Raw genomic sequence first — 27,908 nt, 5'->3', positions numbered from 1 at the left:
ACTAAAGGCTTGACCACTAGCTTACATAGCTCAAGAAGAAGCCATCACGCGGTTGAATTCTATCACCGTTCATTTCATGCTCTTAGTCATCTTCACACGGCCGGATACTCTCAGCCCCCGAGCCGGCGGTATAACAGGTCAAGTGTGTTTGTGGTACCGCGTCTCACATTCTCTTCAGATCCACGCCTTGAGCACGACTAGCGGGCATGCCGACGGTCAAGAACGGCAGTGTCGTCTACGCAGCCCACCCAGAGGGCCACATCGAGCCCGATGTTCACCTCAAGTATATCGAGAGCGAGATCGACTTAGAGAGCATGCCGCTCAACGGCGGTGTGCTCCTCAAGACCATTGCTCTAAGCAGCGACCCGTACTTGCGCTACCGCATGCGAGACCCGAACGTCCCCCACTTTGTGCCTGCTTTCGATCTTGGAATGCCGTAAGTTCGCCTTGATCGTATCCTTTCAATAAACGCTCAACACTCGGCCCTACAGCATTGAAAATTCCGGTATTGCTATTGTGGTGCGCAGCGACGACCCGAACTTCAAATCGGGTGATCAAGTCAGTGGCATGCTTGGTTCGCGGAGATTAATCTTCCTATCATGCTCGCACGTTCATATTACTACTATCTAGAATTCTCGGATTATAGCGTCTTCCCTGGTACCCGTCCTATGGCTCTTGCGCGGCCTCTCAGAAAAGTCGAGAAGATCCCCGGTCATCCTTTGTCGATCTACACGGGTACCCTTGGTGGCGCAGGTATGACATCCTACCAAGGGCTGAAAGGCTTTGCGTCTGAGAAGGTCAAGACGGTGAGTGGTTGAGAATCTGCACATGCTCCGTAGGATTGATTGGGCACGCAGAGCAAGACTTTGTTTGTCTCTGGTGGCGCAGGTCCCGTGGGAACGTGCGGTGCCTTTAATTTCTTTGATCTACAATGATCGACGTAATGTCATAGATTTGTGATCGAGTACGCCAAGGTAATGGCGCCACATCTGAAGATCATTGCTTCAGCAGGCTCGGCCGCGAAGGTCGAAATTATGAAGGACTGCGGGGCCGATGTCGCGTTCAACTACAAAGAGCAGGATGCTGAAGCAATTCTAAGCGAGCACGGGCCGATTGACATGTAAAGCACACCGCGACTTCACAGCGAACAGGATCTCACTCGAGTGCCTAGCTACTGGGATAATGTCGCTGGTCCTACACTCGATGCTGCGTTGATCAATTTCAATAGTGAGGGGCTGATAATTGTATGTGTCGGTTACGCTCATCGCAGTCATTGAGTATATGCGCGGCTGACTGGGCATCTAGGCCTGTGGCGCCATTAGTCAAGCTGCGCACAAAGACGGCAGTGTCGTCCGGGTGCGCCAAGCTACCTTTGTACCCGCTCGCCTCCACTAACATTGTTTATCTAGCACTTTGAGGAGATCTTCCAACGTAGTCTGACTGTAAAGGGTTTTCTCCTCGCACGGGGTGAGGCTGCACACGTCCTCTCGAGCTTCTACGACGAGGTCATCCCATTGGTGAAGCAAGGCAAGATCACCAGTCGCGAACACAGGTACAGCGGGCTCAAGTCTGCTGGTAAAGCGCTGCGGGACGTGCATACTGGCGATAACACCGGAAAGGCGGTCATTATCGTGGATGAAGAGTATCTGTAGGCGAATTCTGTGGCATTAAAGTATACAAGTGACTATAAGTATGACATGGAATGAAACACTCATACGGTCCTTTCCTTATATCAAGTACTGAGCTCAGAGTTCATCAAACTTGGGCCACGACCCTGCCCCTGGTCAAACATAGCAAAGCTAGCGCCACACTACGCTCGCCACACTAAACCCGGCTATCCTAGTACGAAATTTGACGCCGGTGCTTTGTATTCCACACTGGCGAGGCAGTCGTGCCTTCATGACTGCGCTGCATATAAAGATTGGCGAAGTTTCGGACAGATGACTTTCGTCACGTGCTTTGTCCATAAGAGCTGCGCCTCATGGCAGCACGAAACTTTCCGTGGTTCCGTGATTCGATGATTCGAACTTCCCGCTAGGGCCCGTGGAATCCAATCACTTCTATTCTAGCGGCCGTCAGCTTTCCTGCGAAACTCTGACTCCATGGCGTAAGGTCTCGCGGCGCTCGCCTTTGCTCTTTCCGTCATCAAGCGACCGTCCCAGAAGCAGCTTGCTTCAGTGCAACGTTCACTGACAGATCCGGGGCGAAGTGGCCGGTTCCGGTTGATGCAGTAAGTGAGGCACAAGCTGGCGATTGCGACACGGGCTTTCCGTTGAATGACCCACACATGAGAGTTTGCTGCCGCGTTAACCTACTCGTCTGTGAATATAGCCACAGATAATATGCCACAATTTTTACCATAGGTACTACTCTCACAAGCATTGGCAAATTAGAGAGGAAGAGAAAGGAAAGGAAAGTGTGAGTGAAACGAGCAACGATATGATTATACTACTGATGCGACGCCAGTGGGAGATCTAGGGGAGTGGGTTGAGCGGTAACGCGCTACTCAGAAGGGACTAGCCACTTACCACATACTATTCTAGCCCTGAAAGGGAGGCCAGACAGGAGAGCGCAGGGGCTCCGGCGCAAATAAATGACTTCGATCTATGGTACTAGGCTCACCGTGATACTGATGCGGGGAAGGGAGGGAGACAGACTCTTCCGTGGTGCTACCCTGCATGACAGGACTCTGCGTCAACGGCGGCATACTTCGTTCAATGACCAGCGCATGGTACCATGGACAGCCTCCTGTGGGAATAATTGGGATGCAGAAGGAGCTAGCGTCCCCGCAGACGGACCGCTGAGGTTATAAGTTGGTGGTGACTGAGAAGAGGTGCCATACCCGTCTGACAGATGCATGATGGGATATGGAACAGCATCTAGGTACGTAGTTTCTGGCGCGACGTATCCGTGACTCTTCCACGACATACCGTGCCGAGCTGTAGGCGTAGTGCCCTGGGGCGCGAAAGGTGTGTAGGGACCGAGGGTGAGCTCGAAGGCTGCTTGTTGCATCACAGTGTTCCCATAGGTGCCGGCGTGCTAGAAGATCCATAAGAAAAAGTCAACGATATCGAAGGCGCAGAGACTACTCACGAGGACATCGCCAACGAGCGGCACAGTCCCGTCAAAGTCATTGCCCAGGCTGGCGGCATGTGGCTCGAAGAACGCCGAGGATGTAGTAACGGAAGGAACAAGTGGCTGACGCGCAACCGGTGGGAAAGGCGGAGCTGCGAAGGTATCGGAGCCAAGCGAGGCCATGGAATAAGGGGGAAGTAGCGCAACAGTTTCTTGCTAAAGGTCATCCCTCCTCGACTGCGCAAACATCGCTCCAGAACTAATCGTTGCCGGTCCGAAGACTGGCTGAGCAGAGGGGGTGATAATAGTAAGCGGTAGCGACGCTGGTGTGAGGCGAGGCGTTTGGGATGGGGCTACTCGGAAGCGCGACTTCGAACATTGGGTGCGCTTGGTCTTCAACTTGCGCTGCGCGTTGAGAGCACGCAGCTGCTGAATAGCCTGCTGACGATTCTCGTCGGATTGTCCAGATTTGCAATTTCTGAGGTGCGTCAGACACTTCCATGTGCGGCAGGCGATCCAGCCGCGATTATTTTTCTTCACTGGCGGAACGCTACAGCGTTAGAAATCGGGTCATGGAACGCCGGCAACCGCAATAAGACTTACGTTGATCACAAATCTCGGTGTTATACCACAAGTCAGCGCCGTCAGACAGCCCGTACTCGCGCAGAGCCTTCTCTCGACATCTCCTACACCAAACTTTGGGCTTGCCGCCAATGTATGCTTCTTGTTCTCGCCTACTACAGAGTCCAGGATGGTCGTCGAATTCGAAACGAGGCCATTGCCTTGGCTGTGGCATGAGATGATCGAGGAAATTCGAGGAGAATTGAGATGACACAAAGGATGGAATGGGTAGCCTTGTTGATTGCTGTAAAGTGGTACAATCCACATATAAGTACCCCACAGCTGCTGCACGATCCAAAATTTCTTGGCGGATATCTAGTAGAATCGAAGGGTCAACGTCGGAGGGGCTTGAAGAAGCATCCATCACGTACGGCCACACAGTAAATTTGCGGCATGTGTGCAATCAATGGAAATTGAAGCTGGTGTATGAGATGTGAGTTAATCGAGGTGGTCAGGTCAGCGTAGTGCCTGTGTGCAAGATGGCCAGCAGATCGCCACCAAACCACCTAGCCGGGTCTCTTAGATTTCTGTGTATCCGCCAGACGACGTACTCGTTGTGTGCAGGGTGGGTGCGAATGTTTTGCGCTTGAATTGGCCAGCATGCTTTCGCTGCACATGCTTTTGGTGTGGAGAAACCTTGAGATAGATCACAATACGGGTATTGTACCTGCTCGACAGAGTGGGCCAGAGGTGTGACCTGTGACTCCTGGTTGACGGTGGCGGCTTTCGTGATGTGGGTGGGCAGCTATCACAGCTTGGGGCCCATGGCGCGTAACTGGCGTACTTGGTCGAATGGCACAGTACAGGTATGTCCAGATAAGTAGCGTGGTGTCGTAATCCGTTTCCTAGTGTGCTGAGGGAGCGGACCGTATGAAGCTGAGTTATTCGAAGGGCTGGCAAGCAATCTCAAGATGACATCGTGCAATTTTGCACCAATCCACAAGTACCAACTAGCATATTATGTGCCTTTTGGGGCTGGGTTGCTCTTGAACCCGATGAAGAGTGGGTCAGTCGGGTCATAGACAGCATAGAACTGCGCATAAGGCATCGAGGCGGAAATGATAAGGCGGAGAGATTACTGTAGTATTATTTTTAATTATGAAGTTGTGCGCCGGACAAGAAATTCGTCGAATTGGGACTAGTATATCGGGCGATCTGCTTTGCAGCACCCGCGGCCCGCGGGGGATGACCTTGTCGCATTTTTTCCCCGATCAGTGTGCAAAAATGCTCACCCGCTCTTTATTACCTGCAAGCTAGGACGTTCCAGGAAAATACTCCTCACCGTTTTTGTAAAGTAGACACCGCCGCGAGTTTGCGACATATAATCCACCGGCGCCACCTGTGCGTCACGTGCAGAGCGTTCAGCCTCTCCCACACCGTGACGCGTTGACAACATCGAAGACTGCGCGACATACAGTTCAGATGCTCTATAGAATGTCAAAAACTTTCCTAACTTAGCAATCAGTAGTACGTGTTTGATATGCGCCGTGGCAGGGTGGGGCCTAAGCACCTCATTCTGAGTACAGGCTGTACAGCTGCCATTGGTCCCGATCATCCTGAATCTTTGGGGAAAATACTGTGACCACTACTCGTTCATATGTACACATTGCCGAGCTCTCAGGCTTCCGAACCTCGAGCATAAGGCTAGACTATTCATAAGTATAACACACACGGTCCATGAATTGTAGCCGATATCAAGTCCGCCGATTGGCCCCTTCGTCATCTAATTATTGCGGCTGTACGCAGCACTGGCTTGTCTATAGGAATCCAGAAGAAGGTCCCGCTATGTTGGAGCACACTGCCGGGAGGATGCAACGTGGATAGGAGCGCTTAGCTGTGGCACTCCGGTACTTCGGCGTCCCGCGTAGCGCACGCTTCCTAGGAACTCATACGAGCGCGCGGCGACTGCCAGTAAGTTTGACAACCTAAGGCTTTTGCATTCGTGCAGATTACGGATGTCATATTAACACAGCCCACAAGGACATCTGAGCATGTTCGGCGTTGGCCGTAAGGCTGCGTCATGAAGGGGTCGATACATGCCGCCAATGATGAGCATCGATGGGCAGACACTTCCAGAAAAATCAGAGTGATCATTGCACAACAAAACGATAGCGCAGGCAGTTACAGGTGCCACAGATATGACCACTGGAGAGTTATACAGCTCGAGGGGGACGAGGGAAGGCTCTAAGAGGAGAGAGCAACATCAACAACTTAAGAATGTGACTATGCTCTAGGAAGAATGGCTGATCAACGGTGCGCTCACCATAAGGTACCAGGCAGTTCAGTACAATCAAGGAAGCCAAAACGAAGGAGACAGAGGCTCCGGCACAGAGGCACTCCTATAGCCTGCAGAGCCAGGCTCTCCATCACACTGAAACGAGGGAAGGTGGTAGATGGGCCCTGGTATACTGCTATCATGTCCGACGGGGTGTCGGGGAGAAAGCATGATGTCGTGTGGCATGTACAGTTCGCAGTGATGTGGATATCTTTGTACGGGACATCAGGAAAAAAAGTCTGGGACCAGAAGCGCCCCGTGAGCTCCGTAGTTCCAGCAGCCTGGTGGAACTGACCCCTATTACCCTGCGACCAGTAGTTTTTCGCCACGTCTCCGTAGCACCCGTGGCGACCTGCATAAGTTTGGCAGCACACCGTGGCAGCCTGCATAAATTCAGCAGCATACCATGGCGCTGTTGCAGCTCGCCCGTAGATAATACCAGCAGATGGCCTCCTGGGCTTTGCACACTCACTCATAGGGAATAGATTAACGGAAGAGGTATATTAGGTGCACAATTGTACAGTACATGCTGGTGTATACTATGCTAGATTCATTCTGCTGTGGTAGGAGATAGACACGGGAGGTAGGCCTACAATGTATGGCAAGTCAGGATAATATTGTAAGATCTGCGGAGGCGTTACTCACCTGGGTCTTACGACCACTATGCGTCCGGCGCAGGGAGCAGCGCGGCACATGCGGCTGGTGATCTCGGATACGCAGCGCATCAGGCGCCCTTCTTGCGATACCCGTGCAGCAGCGGCGAGCTTGCTGTGAGGCGCGTCGCGAGCAGCTCATGATATGCCCCACAGGCGCTCATGGCTGCGTTTGTGCTGGAGGTTTTGAGGACGTGTTCAAGCGCAACGCGCACCCGGTGCTCGTGTGCAAGCTAGGCAGGGCCACGGCTGAGGTGTGTAAGTGTAAGAACATGGCATACCCCGAAATGCACGACATAAGGTGGAGGTGCATGGTAGATGCCAGTGGGAAGTGGATTAGGCAGATAATCCATTGCCTGACGCGAGCTCAACTTAACAACATCAAGATTATATGATCTAACGAACTCACCGATCACCGCTGCCCGTAATCCGTGAGACACCACATCCTTTGCTGAGAAAAGTAAGATAATGGTGAAGGGCCGCGCCGCCCGCAACAGCTGCGAGCATCCCAGCAACAACGCGGTCATCGCACCCCTAGTTCTTGTGGCCTGTAATGCTTGTTGTATCATTCATGGGTTTCTTGGTTGTGTGCAAAACGTTGTTTCGCTACTCTGGGGCTTGTGCGCCTGCTCCGCGCTGACGATGCGACCTTGCTGCCAATGAGAAGGGTATGGTTAATGTCGCAAGAACATAACTTATGCAAGGACGTGTATGGCGTCGACGCATTGCCCGTTGACTGACACCGCCGACGTAGGCTGACGCAGCGCGGTGATGACGTGGAACAAGGAGGGATGTTCGGGCGCTTGTTACCATCGGCCGTGCCATCATTCGTTAATTTAGGGCAGACATTCCCGTACTTGAGCAAGTGAAGAGTATACCACCTTCGGACAGTACTTCAAGCTTCAAGCTTCAAGTGTCATAATCAAAATTTTGTATACTATCTAGTTTCATTTACTAATGTTGTAAGCATATCTTTTATATACAAATCTAGTCTACGACGCAAGAAATTAGCCAGAGTTAGGTGGTGCATATGAGCAGCTGCTAAGTGCTACCAGGCTCTCCTGAGCCGAGCGCATGCACTAAGCAGTGAGCGCAGACGCGGTGGCTGGTAGTAGTAGACGCCCCTGCTACGTAGCAAGACGCTGTTTCCTGATGGAGAATGTGGGCCAAAGGAGGAGTTATCGCCGCGGATGAGCCGATGCGAGTGCGTCGACAGCGGCTGAGGGAAGATGGACGCCTAGGTGCTGTACCCGCCTAATGGATGGTTGATAGGGCGGTAGGCATTGCCAGGAAGTGCGGCCTCCGAACTAACACACTCACCATTCGTCTGGGGCATGCCACACTGAGCCGCGAGTGCACGTCGCGGGTGTTCGGGAGACATGTGAAAGTCGGTGGCGTATTGGAGGAATGTTTGCCGTGGCATATTTCCATGTACACTGCCCTGTCAGACGGTCCATTGAGAACAGAGACGGACAATGAACGTAACCGGGAGTACTCACCTGGATATCACCGATGGATGGCGCAGTACCGCAAGGATAGCTACTTTGGTTGCCGATATGTGGCTCCGAGAACGCCGGTGACATGGTAATGGAAGGCATAGGAAGTTCGCACCCGATTGGCGGGCAAGACAGAGCTGCGAAACTACCAAGGCCAAGCGATGGTATAAAAGAAGGGGACTGCCGCACAGCACTACCGTACCGAACTTCAACCCCCCTCATCGCGAAAGTAGTCGTCGTTGGTTCTGCTGACTCTGCAGCAGGAGTGAACTGCAGCAACGGTGATGACAGGATGCGTGGCGAGGGAAGTGTGGTACGCTCATTTTTCTTGGCCCTCCTCTCCGTGTTGAGAATCTTCAACTCTTCCGTAGCTTGTTTGCGGATCTCCTCTGGCTGCCCAGACTCGCAGTTGGCAAGATGCTTCAGGCACGCCGTTCTTGTACAGGTGAACCAGCCACGTTCCTCACTCCGCACTGATAGAAAAGCTGTAGCTTGTGTCGAAGACGAGAAGTAACCAGAATAAGACTCACGGTAGCTTTGTGCCCCTGCCGGGTGGCATTTTGTACACTGGACTCTTGGTTTCCGACTGCTTGCGTACACCTTTGACGCCAATTTACGACGATCTGTGAAATGCGTTCGGTACCAACTTCTAGGCGGAGCCATGGTACAAAGGAGGAAAAGCGAGATGCTGCGAAGGACGGAAAGGGTGGCAACGGTGGGGGAAGAGGTAAGATTTAACTTAAAGATGTGTATACTAGGTCCGGACCTATGAACACGAGTCTTGAAAGCCCTCCAATCAACGTCTGGGATGAAGGCCCAACATCAAGCGAGCTTCAGCAGGGGGGCGTGAAGAAGCATGTACGACGTACAAGAACACGGAAGCTGTAATACAACAAGAACCAGGCACAGGTTCGTCGACATACGAGACACAGCACATTCGATCTGGAACGAGGTGTAACTCATGTATCAAGCGGTCGATGTTCATGAGCGTACTCACTATCATATTCGACGGCAGGCGGGTTCAAGATCAATTGAAAGGCGGTGTCCAGAACAGGTTCGACCAGCATGGTCAGCTGCACCAGCAATTTCTGTTTCATTGTCGTGGAGGCCAATTTGAGTGGATCAGCGCGGTAATAGCTGTTCAACCTTTATGCAGGAAGCAATGGGAGAGAGGACAAGCCGCTACTCTCTGTTATTGGCTCTTCATACATTCTGTAAGCAAATACATCCAGTCAGGCGCAACTTGGTAGTCGATTAATCGCCGATAAAGCACCCATCCGCTCACATAGGTTCCCATGCGTCCGAGAGTTTATTATGCGCGGCATGGTCGCGAAAGTTCTGGGGTCCCGATTGTTGGCCAACAAATTGCAAGCGAACATGCTTTTGTCCTGGTAAGTTCTTCGCCGCGGTCTCGTATCTTGACAAGGCAGTCCCTTGGCCGAACTTTGAGGCAATGTTAAGGCGATAGCATTGGTGTGGAAGCTAATAGACAATGCTTCGCGCGGCCTATTAGGAATTTCGGGGCAGCAGTCCTGTATCCGTTGACCGGTACAGCATTGGCCGTCAAGGTCAGAAGGCTCGCACGTCGCAGCTCCGGCGTGCCGTGGTCATTAACTGGGGTAAAATGCGCTCACCTGAGAATTGTACAGGATTATCCCCTTTCCTGCGGAGGATGAGTCACTCGCCGCATGTGTCGGACACCGAACCTTACCCGCCGCTTCTAGATATGTCTGCGTACACATCCCGTCGCTCTCTCCAGGCGCTGAGAAGGCTGCTCATAAAAGCAACACCCGTAAATCGATTGTAACGGTACGGCTATGCGCTACGGGCGCTGTTCTGTAAAAAACCTGTCCAGCCAAGCCTCGTTCAGTATGGTATTTGGTATGCCTGTCTTTCATAGCTGGCGTCCATATTCATGATTTACTACCTACCGGGACACATGATGTAATGTTGCCACGAGGCGCGACTACTTTCCCCGTGGATGTGTTAGGATATCTCTTCTCCGTGGTTCGAGCCTGTGGAGACGACAGGCAACCGCAAAAGGCCCGGCGGATACCACGTGAGAGCATGCTGTATTCGCAACACGGGTATATTGACGTACGGACAGTGTACTACGGTTATCGAAACTTATTTCCTTGCAGGGTGGTACGGAGCAAAAGCTCAACTGTGAGTACAGCCTGAGACTCCCTGATAGTACCGCACGCACTGTCCATAACCAGATTGAACGCCATGCGGTCATAGTGCCCTCATCTGACTCGATATTTCGTCAGGAGCCTAGTACGTCGCACACTAGGCCTGTTCCCGCTACGGATACAAGGCAGCTCCCAAAGGGTCGCTCTCCTATGCAAGTGCCTTCGGACCAGTCGGAGGATTGGGGAATACAGCCAGAGTCGAGGAGCCGGGCCTATCGAAGCACAATTGCAACTAGCGAGTTTCGGACGGCCAGCTTCAAAGAGGAACAGCGAACTTACAGGCACTACAACGGAGGGTGAGGTTGGTAAGCGAGGCCAGTCATTTGTCTACGATTCACGTTTGAGATAAAACGCTTAGGCGCGGCGAATTCGAAGACACGTCATAAAGATCACTAAATTGATGGAAATATTTGAGAGTACAACGCATCGCGTAATATGCGCAATACGCATGGAATCTGCTCACCTGTGCACGTGGCCGGCTCTGCAGGATAAAAGCTCGAAGGTATCCAAGGCGCGCGCCACTGCCGTCAAGTCGGGTGGTCCTATCAGGCGCAAGATCTTATCTTATCTACGACTGGGGTTGAAAAACGGCAGTACCTTTATGTCTCGCTCATACGGTGTGCTCAGTTTGTAAGGGCTCCGCTGCACTGCAGTATGAGGTTTCCCATGATATTGTGGTCCGAACTCTCAGCTTCCAGCTAGGGACTGCGGAATTCTGCTGCGAATCCAGCTGCTATTCTTAGCAGGCGCTATCCACCTTACTAGTAAATCCTTCCATTTTGTAGCGTGAAACCGCGCCTCCACTTGCTGTGCTGCTGGACATTCAGCCCCAGGGACAGCTTCCCTCAGTGTAAGCTTCAATGACAAATCCAGATCCTTGGCCGGATCCAGTCAAAATTCGACAGATGCGATGATTAAGACATAAACAGGAAATCACGACAGCACGGTTTTCTCCGTGAAATACAAAGAGTTCTGCTACCGCGTTGAACCACTCGTAGCTGCGAATCACATGGGACGACGTTTACCACAGGCCTCATCTGAACAGATGCTGATGAAGTAAATACGGAAAAGGGTGGGAGAGGAAGCCGGAAGACATTGCAAACTACGAAATTTAATCCTACTACAGACTCAGCGGCACCAGAGAGAGAGCTTTACAGGAAGAGTTTGAAAGACCATACGCAGTTTAGAGTGGGCCGAACATCTTACCTACAGCCGTCTCAGTCCTACCAAGGAGGCCAGACCGGAGGGCGGAGGGGTTCCGGCGCGAGTGGACACCTTTGGCTCACGGTACCAGATTCGTCGTAGTACTGAAGACGGGAAGGGCAGTAGACATCTCCTTTCGTGCTGCCATCTTGCCCGACAGAACACTGGGCCGACAGCGGCATCCTGTGTGTAACGACAGGTACATAGTATTGCAGACGTTCCTCTGTGGGAATTCGTGTGCCACAGAAGGAGCTGGTGTCCCCACCGACAGGTTGTTGCGAACAGGCCGGCGGCGGCTGGGGAGGGATGCTGTACTCGCCTGACAGATGCGTGATATGACGAAGGGCAGCGCCTGCGTAAGCAGCTTCTGAGTCCGGCGCGACGTATCTTCCGCTCATCCAGGACATATCGTGCTGAGCCGTGAGTATGGGATATACGAGCTCGGGAGGCATATAGGGGACAAGGGAAGGCTGGAGAGCTGCTTGCTGCATCCCGTTCCTGTGAGTGCCGGCCTGAAAGAAGGTTGATTGAGAACAGCTAGAGTTATTGAGTGCGTCAGGACTGCTCACCGAGATATTGTCAATGAGCGGCATAGCTCCACAGATATCGCTACCTGGGTCGGCGACATGTGGCCCAAAGAACGCCGTGGATGTGGCGATGAAAGGCACAGGAAACTGAGATGCGAGTGGGGCGAAAGGCGGAGCTGCAAAATCATCGGGCACAAGCGGGGTTATAGAGGAGGAGGACTGCAGCGTAACAGCCTCCTGCCAAAGCTCGTCCCTTCTTGCCTGTCCAGGCATCGCTCCGGCAATGGTCACCGCCAGCTCCGATGCTGACTCGGCGAAAGAGGTGGGATGCAGCGGCAGCGGCAGCGGTGACCAGATGCGTGGGTTCGGGGGTCGCGTGAAGCGTGACGTTGAGAGTGGGGCGAGGCGGGGCTCCAAGTGTCGGGCGAGCTTGTTTCTTTGTCTGCGCGCCGCGTTGATCTTGTTCAACTCTTGGGCAGCCTGCTGGCGAGTCTCATCGGGCTGCTCATATTCGCAATACCTAAGGTGCGTCAGGCATTTCCATGTGCTGCATACGATCCAACCACGATTCTCCTCTCTCACTGGTACGATGCTGCAGTATTAGAGGCTGACGCATGGAGCAATCAAAGTAAGACTCACGTTTGCTACAAATCTCGGCGTTGTCCCATAGTTCAAGAGCAAAGTCAGTGGACAATTTGAACTCGCATAAGGCCTTCTCCAGACATTTCCTGCACCAGACTTTGGGCTTCCTTCCGGCGTATGCCTCTGGTGCTCGTCTGCAAAGCCTAGGATGATCTATAAATTTGATGCGATACCACTGTCTCGGCGGGGCCATGCAGTCAGGAGGAAATTTGAGACGTAGTGAAGAGCGAAATGGATAGCTTGCATAGCTGTTGCGACAGCGGCACAATTCAAGTACCAGATTCAGTGCTGCGGCGCGAAGCAGAGCCCTCCAGCGAATGTCTATTAGGACCGAAGGGTCAACATCAGGCGTTGCGGCAGAGGCTTGAAGAAGCATGTCTTATGAACAACCTGCAAGCTGCAAATGCATGCGTTGAGAGCGGCGTGAGGTCGGTGTATGAGATAGACCGTATTCCACGAGGCCAGGTCCTGACGAGCCCAGGTTGAGATTCGGCACAGATATCCAGATAACGAACGGGACAGATTGACCGCACTTACTATCAGATTCCGCAGACTCAGCCTGTTATTATAACGGGCCCAGTTGCCTGAGACGGCAAGCATTTCCACCTCATTTCTGTGACAACCGACCGGGGTAGGAGACTGCGACAGCATGGTGGAGCCACTATGTGAGAGACGGCACTGGTAAAGGCAGGAGTGATGAGAAGATGTGCTCCGGTTCGCTATCATCGAATCTACGCACTGTTTGTGCGCAAGAGGACTCGAGAAACATGAACAGCTGACCAGACGCCAATAATGAACTGCCAAGCTGGTTCATGTTCTTTGCATCTGAACAGACTCCTCCTGTGCGACACACCGGTTGCAAACATTTTGAAGCACAGATGTTGGCGGCCTAGAAAAAATGCGGATTAAGGTATGCTATTTGCTGGCAAGGGGCCCTGAGATCGATTTTCACTACGAGCGTAAGTGTGTCTCCCGGATAGCGTGGCATTGCCGGATTTCCAGAAGAATAAGGCTTGAGATGGAGCAGAGTTTGTGATTTCGAGTCCCTTTAGAAGAAGCCATAGGCGGATGATCTCAATGTAACCGTATCGTGCGCCTCAACACGAGTTCCGAGGCAGTAACTCTAATACGCTCCTTCCGGACCTGGACGGCATTGCCAGGTTCCTTGGAAACCTGACGGACACATGTCAGAGATATGTCATACATGAGGTAGACACGATAGGGAAGCAATACCGACGCACTATTGTCCCTCATTATGCACTGGAAAAGTGTCCAACTTCGGGTTGGGGACCATATCGAGTACTGTAGTCTGCCATCCAGGAACAATGCCTGGACCCTTGGGCTCAAATGTACGCGTCAAGTTATGCCCCCCACCCAGCTCACACGATGACTTCATCGTTCGATGTGATGGCCCAAGATGAGACTTTCGGCCACGTCTGGGACGCGGTATGGATACCTCGGAGTTCGAGCCTACTATCTTGTAAGATAGCGAGAAATTTGTCGCATATCAGGCTCCTCGACACCTTCAATGCTGTCAGATTCCTGCTATCTCGCGCAGATCTCGCACCGAGCATGACTTAAGAGTCCGTGAGAGCCATACAACTCAAGGCCGTGCTTGCATATCGACAACTGCGTCCCTCGCATTGTTCAGCGCGATATCTAGTATTTGACATCAGTCATGATAAGCCTCGCGGTGCAATCCAGGAAGATCATTGACAGAATCCGAAGCCATACAATGTACAAGTTACCTCGGGGAACGAGAGAGCAGCGCTTCTAGCAACCAGTAGTACACGTTTGGTGGGCGGCGGGGCAAAGCGGAGCCTAAACATACCATCCTGCAGAGTAACGAAGGGGTGTCTATCGTTCCAGTATTCTTCCGGCCATACTTTGTCTTCGGTCGTTCATCATCTTCGTGACTAAAATCCCTACGCGTTCATACTCAGCCCTTGAGCTTCCGGACCATGAGGCAAGGCACGACACCCACGCGTCATTCATTGCGGCTGCAATCACGTCCATCGATAGTCACTTTCGTCATTTTTTTTCGGCGGCCGTCTGCCACAGCCTTCTACGATAATTGCTTGTCCTTGTTTGTTGAGACTTTCGAAGTTCGAGCTTTGAAAGGCCGCTGCCATGAGGATTCAACGCAAGCTCAGCGTGTAACTTGATGCATAGGCTCCAGAGTTTAGGGGTGCACAAGAGCTCCGAAACAGCTTGATAGACTATTGTCTCCATGCACATTCCAGGGTCGCATAGTGACACGACCTGCGGGAGAAGAGAGCCTTGCGGTACTACCAGATGTGTACGAGACGCTTCAGCAATGTCCAGCTGTAGGGCCGTCCCAGGCTTGCGGAGTCCTCTGGACTAGAATCTTGCCCTGCCTATCGGTGTTCGCCGTGGTATAATTACAAGAAGCTCGATCTTCGTCGCGGCCAGGGGGCGTCTAAGTAGAGAGATGGTCCTGTGTGGAAAGATGCGGGTTATAGAAATGGCTGGTACCTGTGTTGAATGCGGCGGCTAATTGAACGCCCAGGCCCTGCCCTCGGAGTGATCTATCATCCGTTCTGGCAGGATGGCCAGGAGTAAGGGCCGCGGAGGTTCGAGAGATTCGAAATAGTGATGGGTAGCAGGTTCGAGGTTGAGGGCAGCGGGAAATCTCAGCAGCGTAGCAAGTGTACATATTTCAATACATGGGGCATAATTTCGTAACGGTCTCATCTGGCGAACCAGCAAGTGACGCGAAAACGCCGGGGGCGCAGCAAAGAACACTGGGAGCTTGTGCGAGGCTGTTGATAAGGGCGGTACTGAGAACCCATTGGGATCAGACGGCGCTGTAGGGGAGAGGAACCGTCCTGTGATAGCACTAGGGTCCTGCTAAGCTTCAACCCCTCTCGTCTACGCAGGCTTTGTTCGGAAAGCGGCTGTCGCCAGCTCCACTGGCTCATCACAGAGGCGCTATGTAGCAGCAACGCCGACGAAGTGTACGACTTTGGGGGTCGGTTGGGCACGATGCTTGAGCAGACTACATGAAGAAAGGCTCAATTGACTCGAATGATGCTATGTAAACTTGGGATCTAGATGCAAAAGTCTTGGTGCGCGCCGTGCTGGTCACTATGCCAGGCTGATACCGAGTAGCCAGGAGCCCGAGTCGAACGATCATCGACTTGGCGTCACTTTCATACGTGCTTCAGAATACACATAATACTTGATCACGGCAGGACAGACCATTTATGCCTCCTACAACGCCGATGTGTCGAGAACAAGGGGTGTGGCAATTCACTCGTTACGTCGTAGCGAGGTGGCTTGTTGGCGGGCAATGATTAATGCGGCAAAGAATAGCCGAAGGAATGACGCTCTATTCTGCAGCTGTAACCGGGCGGAAACAACATCACGAGGACTGCAGCCTGTCGCCTTCGCCAATCCGCCAGACCTCGACGCCACCCTCGCCACCGATACCAACCATGCCGAATGCCCAATCGATGCTGAGGATCTTTTTACCACCAGCACGTCCTTCCCAGACCTTGAAGCTCGTCACCGCACTCTTCTCGCTGCGCAGGTCCCAGAGCCGCACGCTGCCGTCGTACGCACCAGTGACGAGCTGGTGCTCAGAAGAGCCCGAGCCTACCGGTGATGCGGCAACGCATGAGGGGGTCGCAGGGTGAGGGAGGGAGGCGATAGACGGTGTGGCGGCGGAAGAACTGGCGGCGCGGAGATCGTATTGCGAGACCGTGCGATCGGTGGACGCTGCAAGGATGGTTTGACCTGTCACCGGCAGGGCAATGTCCAAGAAAGGTTTTGCAGGTGCAGTCTATTTAAGACGAGCGTGAGCAAGGAAGATACAGGGCAATAATAGAAGGGATACATACGATAGTATTTGTGCACACACCGTTTTCCACGTCCCAAGTCCGTACCGTTGAGTCGAAGCCAGCACTTACGGCGTTCGTGTTATCCTTTGTGAAAACCGCCTTCGACACTCGAGCCGTGTGGCTTTTGAGCACCGAGATAGGTGCTTTACGTTTTGCCCTCGACTCCTGGCTGTCGTCAAGCTTCCGCCGCTTCTTCCTCTCGGATGACGCATCGTCCGGAGGAACCTCGTCATAATCAGGAATGGACGTGTCCCATAGGCCGATCAGCTCGTCTGTCGAGCTCGTGAGTAGATGAGAACCGGCGGCGTTCGTGGAAATCGCAGTCAGAGGGCCTGTGTGCAGATGGAGAGAGGCAAGAACTCTGGAGGGAGAAGGGTCGCTGGGCGAGATGCTGACCTCAGTCAATTTCGCTGTTAGATCGTGGGACGCAGTCGCAACGAGCTGGGTATCTTTATTCGTCTTTTTGACATACGCCACTGAAGTAATTGCCGCAGACTGCACAGGGATGGTCTGTAGCAATGTCTGGGAATAATCGAATAGCCGAATGTTGCCATCATAGGATCCTGTCAGAAAGAGCCTGCTCTTTCGTCAGATTGTGATGCACGCGCATCCGATAGACGTACCCAGGTTCCTGGCACGATATCGACGAGACCCAGTCTTCATGCGGCAGAGACGTCATCCTCTGCGGAGGCATGACAGACTCAATGTACTCAATCTCCAGTGTTTCTTCCTACATCGCAGTTCATCAGCACTGGGACACAGGATGTGCAAATAGCTGCTCAGTATGCATTCCGAGCCGCAGACATGAAACTTACCTCGCCAACGCCCTTTTCCGCACACCATTCTCCCAGCGTTGTCCTCAAGATTTCTCCGCGCACAAGAAAGTCAAACGGCACGGGTTTCGCGAGAAATAGAGCCTTGTTCACGAGCTGCGAGAGCTGGTAACGCCGCCATGACGCAGGTATCATGAACTTCTGCGTAGGCAACGGATATTGCGTTTGTGTAGAAAACGCCACCGGCTGTGAGACCTCAGAAGAGGATGTTGAGGCCATTTTTGGAATCTGGGCGCGGAGAGCGGGTCTTGACGACAATAATCGGCAGAGCAGTCCAAAGAGAGCGTGCAAGTCGAATAAAAGCAGGAAGTTTTGTCACGGCTGTAACGGATTGACGGTATTACGTAACGTCTCTGTCACACTCGCGTTACATCCAAGAGAGCGCGCGTCGCGCGAAAGCTGGATCGATCTCTGAAGTGAACCACCGATACTGTTGTGAGTCCCCTAATATTCTATAATGTTTTCGAAAAGTTTCTAATACATTCATAGCGTAGTATTCTTCGTAGGCAAGAGTCACGGGCATGCACGCTCTACGCTCGTTGAGACCTCTAGCTTTGCGCAAGTACGCTACCTCTGCGGTGAATCGATTCCAGGTTCCAGCGGCAAATGTCGCTTTCAAGGGCATTTCATACTCATTACAATGGCTGAGGGACTCTTGTCAATGTCCCCGCTGCGTGCACCCGTCTAGTCGCCAGAAGCTTCACCGTACGTCCGATATACCCAACGACGCCATAGCCGATAGCGTTAGGCTCTCCGACGACGGCATCCACATAACCTGGGCCCCTGGCCACTCTACATTTTACTCGGCTGATTTCTTAGAGCGATACGCTTTCAGCTATAAGCTGCATGCGTTCCATCGTGACGTAGACCCCTTACCTTGGGACAAGCCCCGGGTCCAGTCGGCTCCGGATCTCTTCTTGGAATATCAAGGCCTCAGCTCACCCTCTGGGTTACTTCGTGCTCTCACACAACTTACACGCTACGGGCTGATTTTCGTTACTGGCGTCTCTCCAGATGAAACCTCGAACGACAAATGTGAAGCACGTCGACTCGCCCAGCTATTCGCAGAGATACGAGAGACATTCTATGGAGAGATGTGGGATGTTGTGAACGTCAAGAATAGCAAGAACATCGCTTATACTAACCTTCACCTTGGACTTCACATGGATCTTCTGTACGTTCGGCCAACTTAGGTTTGCGGACGAGCCTAACCGGCAGCTCGCAGATACTTTCAACATCCCCCGCGTTACCAATTACTTCATTGTCTGCGTAACCGGGTGCAAGGCGGGACATCCGTCTTCGTCGATGCCCTGTACGCAGCAAACCGCCTGCAGGACACGCATCCGCCCGATTTTGACGTACTGACCAAGACGCTCGTTCCTTTCCACTACATCAACAATGGGAACCATCTTCACCATGTACACCCGACAATAGAGCTCAATCACGAGGACTACATCCACACAGGTCGGAAGCGGGTCCAGTTCATCAACTACTCTCCGCCGTTCCAAGCACCGCTACCTGCTTTGACTCCACACGAGTTTTATTCCGCTCTCTCTAGATTCACAGCCCTCCTCGATAGCCCTGAGGCTGCCTTCGAGTATACGCTGCGCGAGGGCGATGCAATACTCTTCGATAACCGGCGGATCCTACATGCACGAACTGCCTTCAACGATTTACCACGAAGCTTTCAGAACGATAGCGAGGCAGACACAACGAACAGGTGGCTTAAGGGCTGCTATCTGGAGGCTGACAAAGTATTGAATCGTCGGCGTGTGCTCGAGGCGAGGCTCTCTCAGGCTGCGCACTGGTAAGTGGAAGGCATAGGGGGGCACAACGCACATTCGCAAAATGTACTGAATATTAACGAACACTGGGAACTTTTCTCTTTCTTCGCCGAAAGGGGACCTTGGTCGTGTCTTGAATTTTCGAAACAAGCAGCGTCTCTTACCTCTCTAGCGCCCGCGAAGTTTTCGAACTCCGAGTTCTGAAAATTTGCCCGAGGGTGTCCATCATTCCTGGGGAAAGCTGTAGCCCACGCCCTATGCGGACTTGCTTATCTGATTGTTTCAGTTCGCGTTCCAGACTCACGTTTGATCTCAGTGCCGTATTTAGTTGTCGTGGAATATATAAGACTCGCTGAAAACTGTGAGCGTAGGTGTGTTTGCCTCTCGGCGACGCAGACCTGTCATATCCACCATGACGAACACTTCAATTGGCGCGCCTGCTTCTCTTCCTGTGTACGTTTAACGCTCTTCGCTTTTATCCACGGCGTTTTATTGTCTCGGTCCTAATTAAAAACGCATATCTCGTCTCCAGAGACGGAAAAGCCAGGCAATTCCTGCAAATGGCAGTGCAACGAGAACCATTGAAGCTCCCGCAAGAACTCGTTGACATTATCATCAACGACCTGCAGGACGACATGCCGACACTCTGCTGCTGTACGCTCGTCTCTCGCGAGTGGGTGTTTTCCGCGAGACGCCATCTGTTCAGACATGTCACCGTTTACATGATCCGTGACTCATTATTCTTCATGCGGGACACACCTCCTTCCATCACGCACAACCTCCGATACTTGACACTGGCTTATGGACGGCTTCGTCTGCACGATTTCGCCGCGGTATTGAGCCGCTTTCCCTCTCTACATCTCCTTCGTCTCGACAACCTTGACATACAGCAGACACACCAGAGCATGTTCATAGATCGGCGTATCATTCCTTGCTGCACTACACAACTCTTGCTCGATAGAATCGCGCTAAATCCGCAACTCCTTGAACTCATTCTGCTTTACGTCCACGCCTCAGAACTCCGAATCTCTCGTTCATGCCAGCTCCGCAGGTCACCGCGTTATTACGCCACATATGCGCCTACGCGAGAATATAAGCTCTCTGAGGACCTTGTTGATACGCTTAGGGCCGGGCACAAACTCGAGCGCATCGATCTTGACCATCAAGATGCCTGCGAGCTCATTGCGAAAACAATGCAGCGATTCCCCATACCGCTCAGTTTCTCTTCCGCCAGCTTCCGGTGGATTGTTTCAGGCGCCGGCCGTTCGAGCCTAGAAATGGTACTCCAGGGCTGTGGACCGAAGCTTACCTCCGTGGCGCTGGACCTTACTACATTCTATCATGGTGCGTGTGTGATGGAGACTTTACTCATGCTATGACTTACGCACGGGCCATAGGCAGCAAAGGGAACGAGACGCCTGTGCCAAATTTTGGCCTGAGGAGCTGTCCCAACATCAGTCATATCGCCCTCAAGCTCACAAATCCGAGGGACTCCTGGGGTATTCTCAAGAAGATGCTTACACAGTTATTCGCAGTGGCCGGAAGGACGCAGCCCCTGGACCTTGAGATAGCTTTTTCGATGTCCTCGTTGCAGCATGTCGGCGCGTTCGACGTGGTGCTGGCGGAATATGTCCCCGAACGCATAAAAACGGTCAAGCTTCAGGCCCAGACGATACTGCCGTCGCTGATAGATAGCGCACCTGACTTCTCAGGAAGGCGTCTTAACGAATGGGAACGGGCGGCCGTGGAAGAGAGGCTACCGCTGGTCTCGAAGCAGGGTGTGCTGCGCCTTTAGCATGTACGGCCTATATTCTGCCAAATCTGAGTCGAATATTTCCTTTGACCTCTGCATTTGCATGTTCAAGCTAGGAGACCAATCAAAGTCACAGCCGCATATCATATATCGTCAAGCCTCTTCTGTTCTGCAGTACATATTGAGCTCAAAGACACTGGCTATACTACACCGAAAATCAGCGTTCAGTTGAGCAACAACTTCAGGCGCATATACTCACGTATGTGTTCGAGACGACGCAGGTATACGGCGACGCGCAGGTGGTCGGTCCCGTGTAACCTGTCCCGCCGCACTGAGCGTAGTGTCCCGCCGTGCCACTTCCGCTGCCACCAGTCGGCGCTGGCGACGCCGACGGGGACGAGGGCGACCCTGAGTTCTTGGCGAGCGGCGAGATAGCAGGCTTGTCGGGGAAAAACATCGTCGGAATCGTCCTGTGCCGACATCGCAATCTCGTCAGCATTGCTCACAGATCCTGCGACGAGCAGAACTAGCTCACGGGATAGGGATCGGTGAGTTCGTCGCAAAGCCAGACGCGAGGTTCCCGCTCATGGTCGGGGGGCTCGAGTACGCCGCGGGTTCCGTGTAGCTTTCGGTCACCTGCGAGTAGCCGCCGCCGCTCCCAGATTCGAGGCATGTGCCGGTGCCGTACGCGCTCCGGCATGCGTACGTGCCGACGTTGTTGCTCGCCCAGAGCTGGACGTTCTCGATGTTCATCTCGGTGCACGGCGCGTTGTCTGCGCAGAGGATGCGGTACGCAGAGCGGCGCTCGCCGTCGACGATGTACCCGTCCCAGTTCTGCAGTAGTCAGATGTTACGAGGACTTTGCACGGTAAGGTTTCAGGCTGGGCTTACGGAGAACGTGATATTCGTGAGCTGGACGCCATTGCCGGCGATGGTAGATATGGAAGACCAGTATCCATCAACATCCACTGGAAGTAGGTTGAGCCTCCGGCGAAAGGGCAAGTAAGGCTGTACGTACGTGCGTAGGCTGTTCCCAAGCCTAGGAAGTTGTCAAATACAACGTTACTGACATAGCCATCGCCACCATTGCTTTTGATCCTGAAGGGGGCTTGCATTTAAGTTACAACCCAGTATAATTCACAGCGGCAACTCACATGAACATCTGGTTCCCACCGACGCAGTACACGTAGCGATACAAAATGTTCTCAATCGTGGTGCCGGTGCCCAAGCTGCCGATGGCAGAGCCGCCGCTCTGATTGCACCAAATTTGCTCGATGAGGTGATTGGAAGATGGGTTCTTGATCGTGACGCACTCGTCGCCGTTCGTGACCTCTACGTCATGGACCCAGATGTTCGAGCCGGACATGTCGATTCCGTCTGACCCGCCGATGGCAGCGCCGCGGATTGCGAGGTTGTACACCTCGCCATTCTGCGAGTTGTCAAGGATGACATGGAATTCAGGCGCTGCGAACCAGAATTCAGTTTTCAGGACGGGAGTTTCATAGAGATGCAGAGGCAGACACACAGTCGACGAAGATGAGATCGTGGAGCGAGAAGTTCGTTGAAGTGATTATGCGCAGGAGACGAGGCCTGGAGTGTATTAAGCTATCAACGGTCATGTCCGAAGGAAAGTGGTTCAAACCCGGCGTTGCGACATTGGTAGCCGTTTCCTTGGATGGCTCCCGCGCTATTGCTGGAGTACATCTCAAAGTCATTTGCATTTTCGACTGTCCTCTTGTTGAGTACACAGGCGAGAATCTGACCTCAGAAAACGCACCGATGATCATGTGTCCGCCGGTGGTAGCTGCGTTATACTTAGCACACCTACTCTTCTAGAAGAACTGAGTGGTGTACCTGTACGAGTAATAACTCCATCGAGTTGCAAGGCCCATTGGCTCGCGCCCTCGAGGGTAACCCAAGTTGCCATGTTGTAGTTGCCTGCGGGGATGTACAGCGTGGAGCCGGTGTTCTTCAGAACACAACTGTTGAACGCAGACTGGATAGCAGGTCCAATGTCCTGTAAAACAGAGTCAGACATATTATCGTTGAAGGCATACACTAGAATATACGTACGTTAGATCCGACGGAGCCTCCATAGTCGAGGACGTTGCAAATGGTATTACGCTTCGCCGACGAGGATGTGGTGGGGCCAACACGACCAGACAACTGTCCAAGGGCCGTCGATATGCCGAGAAGGAGCAACAGGGTGGCACGAAGCAACATCGTAACCGATAATGGGCTGACCGGATGGAAGCCTACTAGTCCAATTGACGTGCCAGAGTGGGTGTAGTTATAGTATGTCGATGAAATACCGGAACATAGGAACACCCGAAGTCTCGACCAGAGCGCATGCTCAGCGAAGTCGGATGGGCTGCGACAGCTCCTGTGTCAAATCTATGCAATTCAGTTTCAGGAGAAACCGTATTCTCGTGATCCGCACCACTTGACTATGTCTCCCCGCACATCAAGAGGATCATCGGCATTCTACGGCGCAAAGAAGTCGCCCCATACTTCAAGAGGCTCCGTGAAACCAGTGCCTGCGTTGCCTGAAAACCGACGGACCTTTTCACATAACACCGAGCAACGACACAACCTACGGATCGTTTGCATCGCCTTCCAAGGAGACAGTAAATCCAGCTGTTGTCAGCGAGACTAGCTTCAATGCTAGTTCATCCTTGCTGTATCCCCTGGGGCTTGTGACGTTACCTGCGGATTAAGTTCGATATTACTGCCGACGTAATGCGGCTCCGAGATTTCAAATGACATATGGAGGTTATCCTTCGGAGACAGCCATCTCTCAGAACTACTTGAAGCCTGTACAATCATGCGAGTGAATAAAACGACGTCTGGCGATTGTGCGTTCTTATTCTCTCTCATGAATACCGCGCGTTGGAGACCACATATAAATGCTTGAGAAGTTATCAAGCGAGTGAGCAATTGGAGGTCACATTACGTACTCAACTTGACCAATACTATCCGGCCCAAAGCTTATTCCAGCGGGCCGGCGACGACTTCGAACTACTCCATACAAGCCATCTTTCGTCTATTTCCGTTCATGTGTACAGCAGAGAGCATTGAACGTGCCATGCAACGTGCCCTTGAAGCACATGGATCGTAGCCAAACTGGAGCAGACAGCACGAAATGCGGTGCGATGGCTCGGAACTGCCATAGCTTGTTCAGGGAGTCTCCGAAGATACAGAACGTATTCAACTTCCAGTGGAGATGTATGGAGCGCAGCAGGAACTACGCTTTTCGTGAAGAGAGTTGGTTATGCGGAAGTCACTGCGATAATACGAGTACAAGTTGGAAAATCTGGATTTGGTGCGAGCTGGCTTGGTGGCGCAAGCGTTTACCGGAAAACACCGGGGTCGCAAAGCAGTCACATGACAGACGCCAGAAACGAAACGAATATCATCTTCGAATGTACGCAGCTAGCCATACACGGAGCTATACGTTACGCATCTTGTTCACGTAAATCGCGGATGTTGTTACAGGAGCAGCGTTCACTGGAGTTGTCGCTCAGAGAACAAGAATGTACGTAAAGCCGTCAAATCCCTTCTCTCCGACATTGGCAATTGTCGTCGCCTCGACACCCTCGTCCTCTTTCAGGACCTTGAGTAGCTCGCGGACACCGTCGACGTACGGGCCCTCCTCGGCGGGGTCGGCGACGCGGCCCCCGCGGACGACGTTGTCGACGATCTGCCATAGGCTAACATCAGCAGCGAGCTTCAGAGCAAAGCACAAGAGACGTACTATTACGCTACCTTTACGGGTCAGACGGCGAGCCTCTTTGTAGTACGCAGGATTCGAAGGCTTGTCCGCGTCGATGAAGACGAGGTCGAAGGGCTCTTCGGCGGGGAGCTGCTTCATAGAGTCAACAGCGGGTCCGACGCGGACCTCAATCTTTGAGGACAGACCGGCGTACTCGAAATTCTGGCGGGCGACCTGGGGATGTGTAAGCACCGACACCGTCACTTCAGCAAACTGGGCGGAGCTAGGTACCGTAGCATGCTTCTCCTCGAGCTCGAGGGTGATGATGTGACCGTCCGCTGGGAGCGCACGCCCGAACCAGATGGTGGAGTACCTGGACGTTTGATCAGACTCTATACTGCAAGAGGCAAATGCGAGACCATACCCTCCAAGCGTGCCGACCTCGAGGATCCTCTTAGCGTTGATAGTCTGGGAAATAAGTTGCAGCAGCTTTCCCTGGGCGGCACTGACCGAGATCTGCGGGAGGCCCTTCTCGTCGCTGTTCTTCAGCGCGTGCTCGAGCGCGACGTCGGGCCTGATGAGGAATGAGTTGTGGTAGCGGTCGCTGCGGACCCAGTTTTCGTCAATGACTCTTTTAGGTGTCGACATCGTTGTGGATATGGTGACGGACGTGGAGTTCAGCGAGGTGCAGTAGATACTGGGTTGTCTCAGGGGAGAGATCAGTAGATGCTGGGTTATCTCAAACGCGCCCGCTCACCCCTTTTATCTGATAATCTCCTCAGAGACGCCCATCAAGGGAGACGATAGCAAGCCCTCGGTATGCTCATGGCTGCCGGGCTCCGAGAGCTTGCGTGGCCTCTGCAGAAAGTATGACTAACACCTATATAGTAATTGGTCTGTAATCAGTCGCTTGCACGCGAGTCGTCGCGCTTGCCGATAGGCAATGGTACGACACAAGCTTGACTTCGTAACTGTGATGCCGACTGCGTATGCGTGCATCGGACATGCATGATTGACCGCAGCGCAGTATAGTTGAGGAGATAGGGCTTAGCATGTACGCCATTATACACGTGAGTCAGAAAGCGAGATGGTTGCGCAACACACGAACTCCAATGCTGCGTCTGGATCTCACGACTAGAAATGCAGCGCGATGATAGCACTGCAAAAATGCTAGCAATGGGACGAGAAATGAGTATACGGTGCGTAGAATGTGGCTGCAAGAACAGTCAAGTACGCGTGCCGCCGGCAAGAGTCTGGAGTGCGAGGAATGCGCGTGTCATAAAGTTCCCACGGTTCGCGGCAATTGGAGGAAATACGACAATGAGTCGTGAAGTGGAGCATTGCCATACGATTTTACATATCCTTCATTAGTCTGTCAGTCATTTGGATCCTAAGTGTCGCGACTTGAGATAAACACCCATTAATGAATGATGTAAAGCAGATGTAGTAACTTGACAGCGCCTTGGTACGTATGGGGAGAGGGTAGACTCTATGCAGATGCAGTAGCATATTTTGGAGCGGCCTTGAAGTGGGCATACGGGTCCGGCTTCGGCACTTTGCCGTATACAGGCTCCTCCGTTTCTTCAAAATAGGCGGAGATAGGTAAGCACACGACCATAATGCTTCATAAGATGGCTATACGCACTGAGAACGTCCGCGTAGATCTTGGACACCGTCTCATCCCAGACCTCTCTCCACATGAAGACACCCCCGCCCTTGGTGGCATCGAGCCCATGTCTGGCTGCGAACTCACGGTAGCTGAATCCGAGACGTTCCTGCATGGTCGGTACGGGCACCTTTATGCGCTCTGTCGCACTCCGTTGCGGAACAAGCATCAGTACGTATCGGTGGTAGGGCGTTCCGCGTTGTGGGTGAGGTGGAATGTAGGGGGTATGTGTGGTGGTAAGCGGGATTGGGTTCTTAGAGAACGTGTGCAACTCGACATTAGGCCTACAGAGTTTCAAAATCGCGACCCAAATCTCTTCGATAGTGGCACTTACTGCATCCAATGAAGGTAGCTCTGGAACCCGCAAGTTTCAGGATCAGGAACGTCTGACCGGTATCAGGAAAAATAGTGATCCAATGAGGCTAGTAGTGACGTACCCAAGTCAAACATGAGCAGAGTATAGAGCCTTGGCTCTGTGTGGAACACTGTGGTGTAAAGCACAGGCGGTTTACGAGTCTGGGACAGGTTGAGTAAAGTTCAGCTCATTCCAGGCTCCAAAACCAAGTACCTGCTCAGGCAGGAGGTAAATTCCAGCCTCGACCTTCTCAGATTTCCGCTTCGTGCGATCCATCTTCCGGAGCTTCTCAGGCAGTCTCTCAAGGAAGTTGACTCGGAGATCCAACGACGGGCGAATCTCAGGGAGAAGGTCGGGCACGACGCCCATTTGGTGGACACGTTCCATCTTCATAATATTCAGCACTTGGAGCGCCTAAAATAGACGAAGCACGTACCACCAAATCGAGGATACCGTCCTCTCTCCACCTCTGCTCAATAAGATGGCGGTAAACGGGCTTGGTCATGTCGGCTACATTCTGTTCGCTTCAACATGCTCACAAAAAACGAAGAGTGTGCATACCAAGACCGTTCTTCGCCTTCCACCGTACAGAGGGCAAGTTAATCTCGCTCTGCACCTCGAGAACGCGAACGCGCTCCTGCAAGCGTGCAGCCTGCTCAGCCGCCTCGGGCTCCTGCAAGACCTGCACTTTCTCGAGCTCAGTCTTCACGGTGCGGAGTTCCTTTTTGAGAATATTTGAGTCCTCCTTGATGTACTCTAAGGCGCTGTCGTAAGCCGGGAGGACGCCAACGCCAATGGGACGCATGTACTGCCGAGGTCGCGCGAGTGAGATGGACGGTCGGTGTGTCGGCCAGACGCGCCGCGGCCCACGTTTCGCGTCGGCTTCGGGCGCAGTCTTCTCCTGGGATTTCGCAGGTGCTCCCGGGACCTTTGCGCCTGCGGGCTTCAGCGCAGGTTTTGTGGAAGCGGCCGGAGGCTTCTGCTGAGCTGGTACAGGCGGCGGCGGAGCATTCACGGCGTCGGAGCTGGTGGCGGCTTGTAGAGTTGCATTGCCCCGTCGTACTTGCGCAAAACGCACATAGCTCCGTGGGAGTCTGTGCAAAGCATACATCGCTGGAGGCAAGCTAGGAAGTGGACGTTTGGTCGGGACAGAGAACCTAGCGCTTCAAAAGGTTCTGTTAGCCGTGGGATCTACATTCCAAAAATGGATAGTAAGTAGAACTAATATTGAGTTAGCTTAATTTTCGTCCTCACTGCT

The 27,908-nt window shown here is 52.8% G+C and overlaps 10 protein-coding genes across 10 annotated transcripts; 3 read left to right on the top strand and 7 right to left on the bottom strand.

Moving 5' to 3' along the window:
* Positions 1 to 206: 206 nt before the first annotated feature.
* PHACADRAFT_110008 (uncharacterized protein) lies at positions 207 to 1,705 on the top strand (the record flags this gene model as incomplete). Its single annotated transcript, XM_007389911.1, has 8 exons — positions 207 to 436; positions 492 to 574; positions 631 to 806; positions 858 to 901; positions 953 to 1,120; positions 1,172 to 1,244; positions 1,306 to 1,356; positions 1,410 to 1,705. The coding sequence occupies 8 exons, from the start codon at positions 207 to 209 to the stop codon at positions 1,650 to 1,652; spliced, it is 1,068 nt and encodes a 355-aa protein (XP_007389973.1). The 3' UTR covers positions 1,653 to 1,705.
* Positions 1,706 to 6,462: 4,757 nt separating this feature from the next.
* PHACADRAFT_246513 (uncharacterized protein) lies at positions 6,463 to 7,395 on the bottom strand. Its single transcript, XM_007389910.1, has 3 exons — positions 7,034 to 7,395; positions 6,617 to 6,980; positions 6,463 to 6,560 (listed from the first exon to the last, which is right to left on the bottom strand). Exons 2-3 carry the CDS (start codon positions 6,764 to 6,766, stop codon positions 6,522 to 6,524), a joined length of 189 nt encoding a protein of 62 aa, XP_007389972.1. The 5' UTR covers positions 6,767 to 6,980; positions 7,034 to 7,395; the 3' UTR covers positions 6,463 to 6,521.
* Positions 7,396 to 7,861: 466 nt separating this feature from the next.
* PHACADRAFT_189648 (uncharacterized protein) lies at positions 7,862 to 8,207 on the bottom strand (the record flags this gene model as incomplete). Its single annotated transcript, XM_007389909.1, has 2 exons — positions 7,862 to 8,065; positions 8,124 to 8,207. 2 exons carry the CDS (start codon positions 8,205 to 8,207, stop codon positions 7,862 to 7,864), a joined length of 288 nt encoding a protein of 95 aa, XP_007389971.1.
* Positions 8,208 to 11,535: 3,328 nt separating this feature from the next.
* On the bottom strand, positions 11,536 to 12,877 carry PHACADRAFT_203703 (uncharacterized protein; the record flags this gene model as incomplete). The annotated part of the gene is made up of 3 exons (XM_007389908.1): positions 11,536 to 12,027; positions 12,085 to 12,623; positions 12,682 to 12,877. The coding sequence occupies 3 exons, from the start codon at positions 12,875 to 12,877 to the stop codon at positions 11,536 to 11,538; spliced, it is 1,227 nt and encodes a 408-aa protein (XP_007389970.1).
* A 3,036-nt stretch (positions 12,878 to 15,913) lies between these two features.
* PHACADRAFT_246512 (uncharacterized protein) lies at positions 15,914 to 17,646 on the bottom strand. The gene is made up of 4 exons (XM_007389907.1): positions 17,363 to 17,646; positions 17,171 to 17,298; positions 16,548 to 17,124; positions 15,914 to 16,489 (listed from the first exon to the last, which is right to left on the bottom strand). The coding sequence occupies exons 2-4, from the start codon at positions 17,239 to 17,241 to the stop codon at positions 16,070 to 16,072; spliced, it is 1,068 nt and encodes a 355-aa protein (XP_007389969.1). The 5' UTR covers positions 17,242 to 17,298; positions 17,363 to 17,646; the 3' UTR covers positions 15,914 to 16,069.
* A 255-nt stretch (positions 17,647 to 17,901) lies between these two features.
* PHACADRAFT_63017 (uncharacterized protein) lies at positions 17,902 to 19,170 on the top strand (the record flags this gene model as incomplete). Its single annotated transcript, XM_007389906.1, has 2 exons — positions 17,902 to 18,554; positions 18,606 to 19,170. Coding segments are annotated over 2 exons (1,218 nt in total), but the record flags the coding sequence as incomplete, so codon positions are not given.
* A 317-nt stretch (positions 19,171 to 19,487) lies between these two features.
* PHACADRAFT_179767 (uncharacterized protein) lies at positions 19,488 to 20,912 on the top strand. The gene is made up of 3 exons (XM_007389905.1): positions 19,488 to 19,617; positions 19,697 to 20,512; positions 20,562 to 20,912. The coding sequence occupies exons 1-3, from the start codon at positions 19,577 to 19,579 to the stop codon at positions 20,728 to 20,730; spliced, it is 1,026 nt and encodes a 341-aa protein (XP_007389967.1). The 5' UTR covers positions 19,488 to 19,576; the 3' UTR covers positions 20,731 to 20,912.
* A 525-nt stretch (positions 20,913 to 21,437) lies between these two features.
* Positions 21,438 to 23,163, bottom strand: PHACADRAFT_133076 (glycoside hydrolase family 28 protein). The gene is made up of 9 exons (XM_007389904.1): positions 22,991 to 23,163; positions 22,772 to 22,934; positions 22,695 to 22,721; positions 22,560 to 22,644; positions 22,443 to 22,507; positions 22,072 to 22,381; positions 21,936 to 22,015; positions 21,809 to 21,885; positions 21,438 to 21,751 (listed from the first exon to the last, which is right to left on the bottom strand). Exons 1-9 carry the CDS (start codon positions 23,138 to 23,140, stop codon positions 21,449 to 21,451), a joined length of 1,260 nt encoding a protein of 419 aa, XP_007389966.1. The 5' UTR covers positions 23,141 to 23,163; the 3' UTR covers positions 21,438 to 21,448.
* Positions 23,164 to 24,396: 1,233 nt separating this feature from the next.
* On the bottom strand, positions 24,397 to 25,320 carry PHACADRAFT_246508 (uncharacterized protein). The gene is made up of 4 exons (XM_007389903.1): positions 25,054 to 25,320; positions 24,921 to 25,002; positions 24,672 to 24,863; positions 24,397 to 24,617 (listed from the first exon to the last, which is right to left on the bottom strand). Exons 1-4 carry the CDS (start codon positions 25,275 to 25,277, stop codon positions 24,438 to 24,440), a joined length of 678 nt encoding a protein of 225 aa, XP_007389965.1. The 5' UTR covers positions 25,278 to 25,320; the 3' UTR covers positions 24,397 to 24,437.
* Positions 25,321 to 26,029: 709 nt separating this feature from the next.
* Positions 26,030 to 27,779, bottom strand: PHACADRAFT_246507 (uncharacterized protein). The gene is made up of 7 exons (XM_007389902.1): positions 27,212 to 27,779; positions 27,087 to 27,160; positions 26,864 to 27,037; positions 26,733 to 26,811; positions 26,630 to 26,681; positions 26,275 to 26,579; positions 26,030 to 26,210 (listed from the first exon to the last, which is right to left on the bottom strand). Exons 1-7 carry the CDS (start codon positions 27,759 to 27,761, stop codon positions 26,119 to 26,121), a joined length of 1,326 nt encoding a protein of 441 aa, XP_007389964.1. The 5' UTR covers positions 27,762 to 27,779; the 3' UTR covers positions 26,030 to 26,118.
* Between the last annotated feature and the right edge of the window lie 129 nt (positions 27,780 to 27,908).

This window comes from Phanerochaete carnosa, assembly GCF_000300595.1.
Source record: "Phanerochaete carnosa HHB-10118-sp unplaced genomic scaffold PHACAscaffold_1, whole genome shotgun sequence".
Classification (NCBI taxonomy): domain Eukaryota; kingdom Fungi; phylum Basidiomycota; class Agaricomycetes; order Polyporales; family Phanerochaetaceae; genus Phanerochaete; species Phanerochaete carnosa.
This window is presented reverse-complemented; position numbering and strand designations above follow the sequence as displayed.

Excerpts from the sequence above, each read along its gene's own strand:
- PHACADRAFT_179767 (XM_007389905.1), top strand. The coding sequence starts at position 19,577 with ATGACGAACACTTCAATTGGCGCGCCTGCTTCTCTTCCTGT. Across the intron at positions 19,618-19,696 it reads GCGCCTGCTTCTCTTCCTGT|AGACGGAAAAGCCAGGCAAT; the intron begins GTACGTTTAACG and ends TCTCGTCTCCAG. Across the intron at positions 20,513-20,561 it reads ACTACATTCTATCATGGTGC|GCAGCAAAGGGAACGAGACG; the intron begins GTGTGTGATGGA and ends CACGGGCCATAG.
- PHACADRAFT_246513 (XM_007389910.1), bottom strand. The coding sequence starts at position 6,766 with ATGAGCTGCTCGCGACGCGCCTCACAGCAAGCTCGCCGCTGCTGCACG. Across the intron at positions 6,561-6,616 it reads ATAGTGGTCGTAAGACCCAG|GCCTACCTCCCGTGTCTATC; the intron begins GTGAGTAACGCC and ends CATACATTGTAG.
- PHACADRAFT_246508 (XM_007389903.1), bottom strand. The coding sequence starts at position 25,277 with ATGTCGACACCTAAAAGAGTCATTGACGAAAACTGGGTCCGCAGCGAC. Across the intron at positions 24,864-24,920 it reads TCGAGGAGAAGCATGCTACG|GTCGCCCGCCAGAATTTCGA; the intron begins GTACCTAGCTCC and ends ACACATCCCCAG. Across the intron at positions 24,618-24,671 it reads CCCGTAAAGGTAGCGTAATA|ATCGTCGACAACGTCGTCCG; the intron begins GTACGTCTCTTG and ends AGCCTATGGCAG.
- PHACADRAFT_133076 (XM_007389904.1), bottom strand. The coding sequence starts at position 23,140 with ATGTTGCTTCGTGCCACCCTGTTGCTCCTTCTCGGCATATCGACGGCC. Across the intron at positions 22,645-22,694 it reads CGGCGGACACATGATCATCG|TCGAAAATGCAAATGACTTT; the intron begins GTGCGTTTTCTG and ends ACAAGAGGACAG. Across the intron at positions 22,382-22,442 it reads CGATCTCATCTTCGTCGACT|CGCCTGAATTCCATGTCATC; the intron begins GTGTGTCTGCCT and ends TCTGGTTCGCAG.
- PHACADRAFT_246512 (XM_007389907.1), bottom strand. The coding sequence starts at position 17,241 with ATGCCTCCGCAGAGGATGACGTCTCTGCCGCATGAAGACTGGGTCTCG. Across the intron at positions 17,125-17,170 it reads ATATCGTGCCAGGAACCTGG|GCTCTTTCTGACAGGATCCT; the intron begins GTACGTCTATCG and ends ACGAAAGAGCAG. Across the intron at positions 16,490-16,547 it reads GTGTGTGCACAAATACTATC|ACTGCACCTGCAAAACCTTT; the intron begins GTATGTATCCCT and ends CGTCTTAAATAG.
- PHACADRAFT_246507 (XM_007389902.1), bottom strand. The coding sequence starts at position 27,761 with ATGTATGCTTTGCACAGACTCCCACGGAGCTATGTGCGTTTTGCGCAA. Across the intron at positions 27,038-27,086 it reads ACGGTATCCTCGATTTGGTG|ATGGAACGTGTCCACCAAAT; the intron begins GTACGTGCTTCG and ends AATATTATGAAG. Across the intron at positions 26,682-26,732 it reads TCTGCTCATGTTTGACTTGG|ACGTTCCTGATCCTGAAACT; the intron begins GTACGTCACTAC and ends GATACCGGTCAG.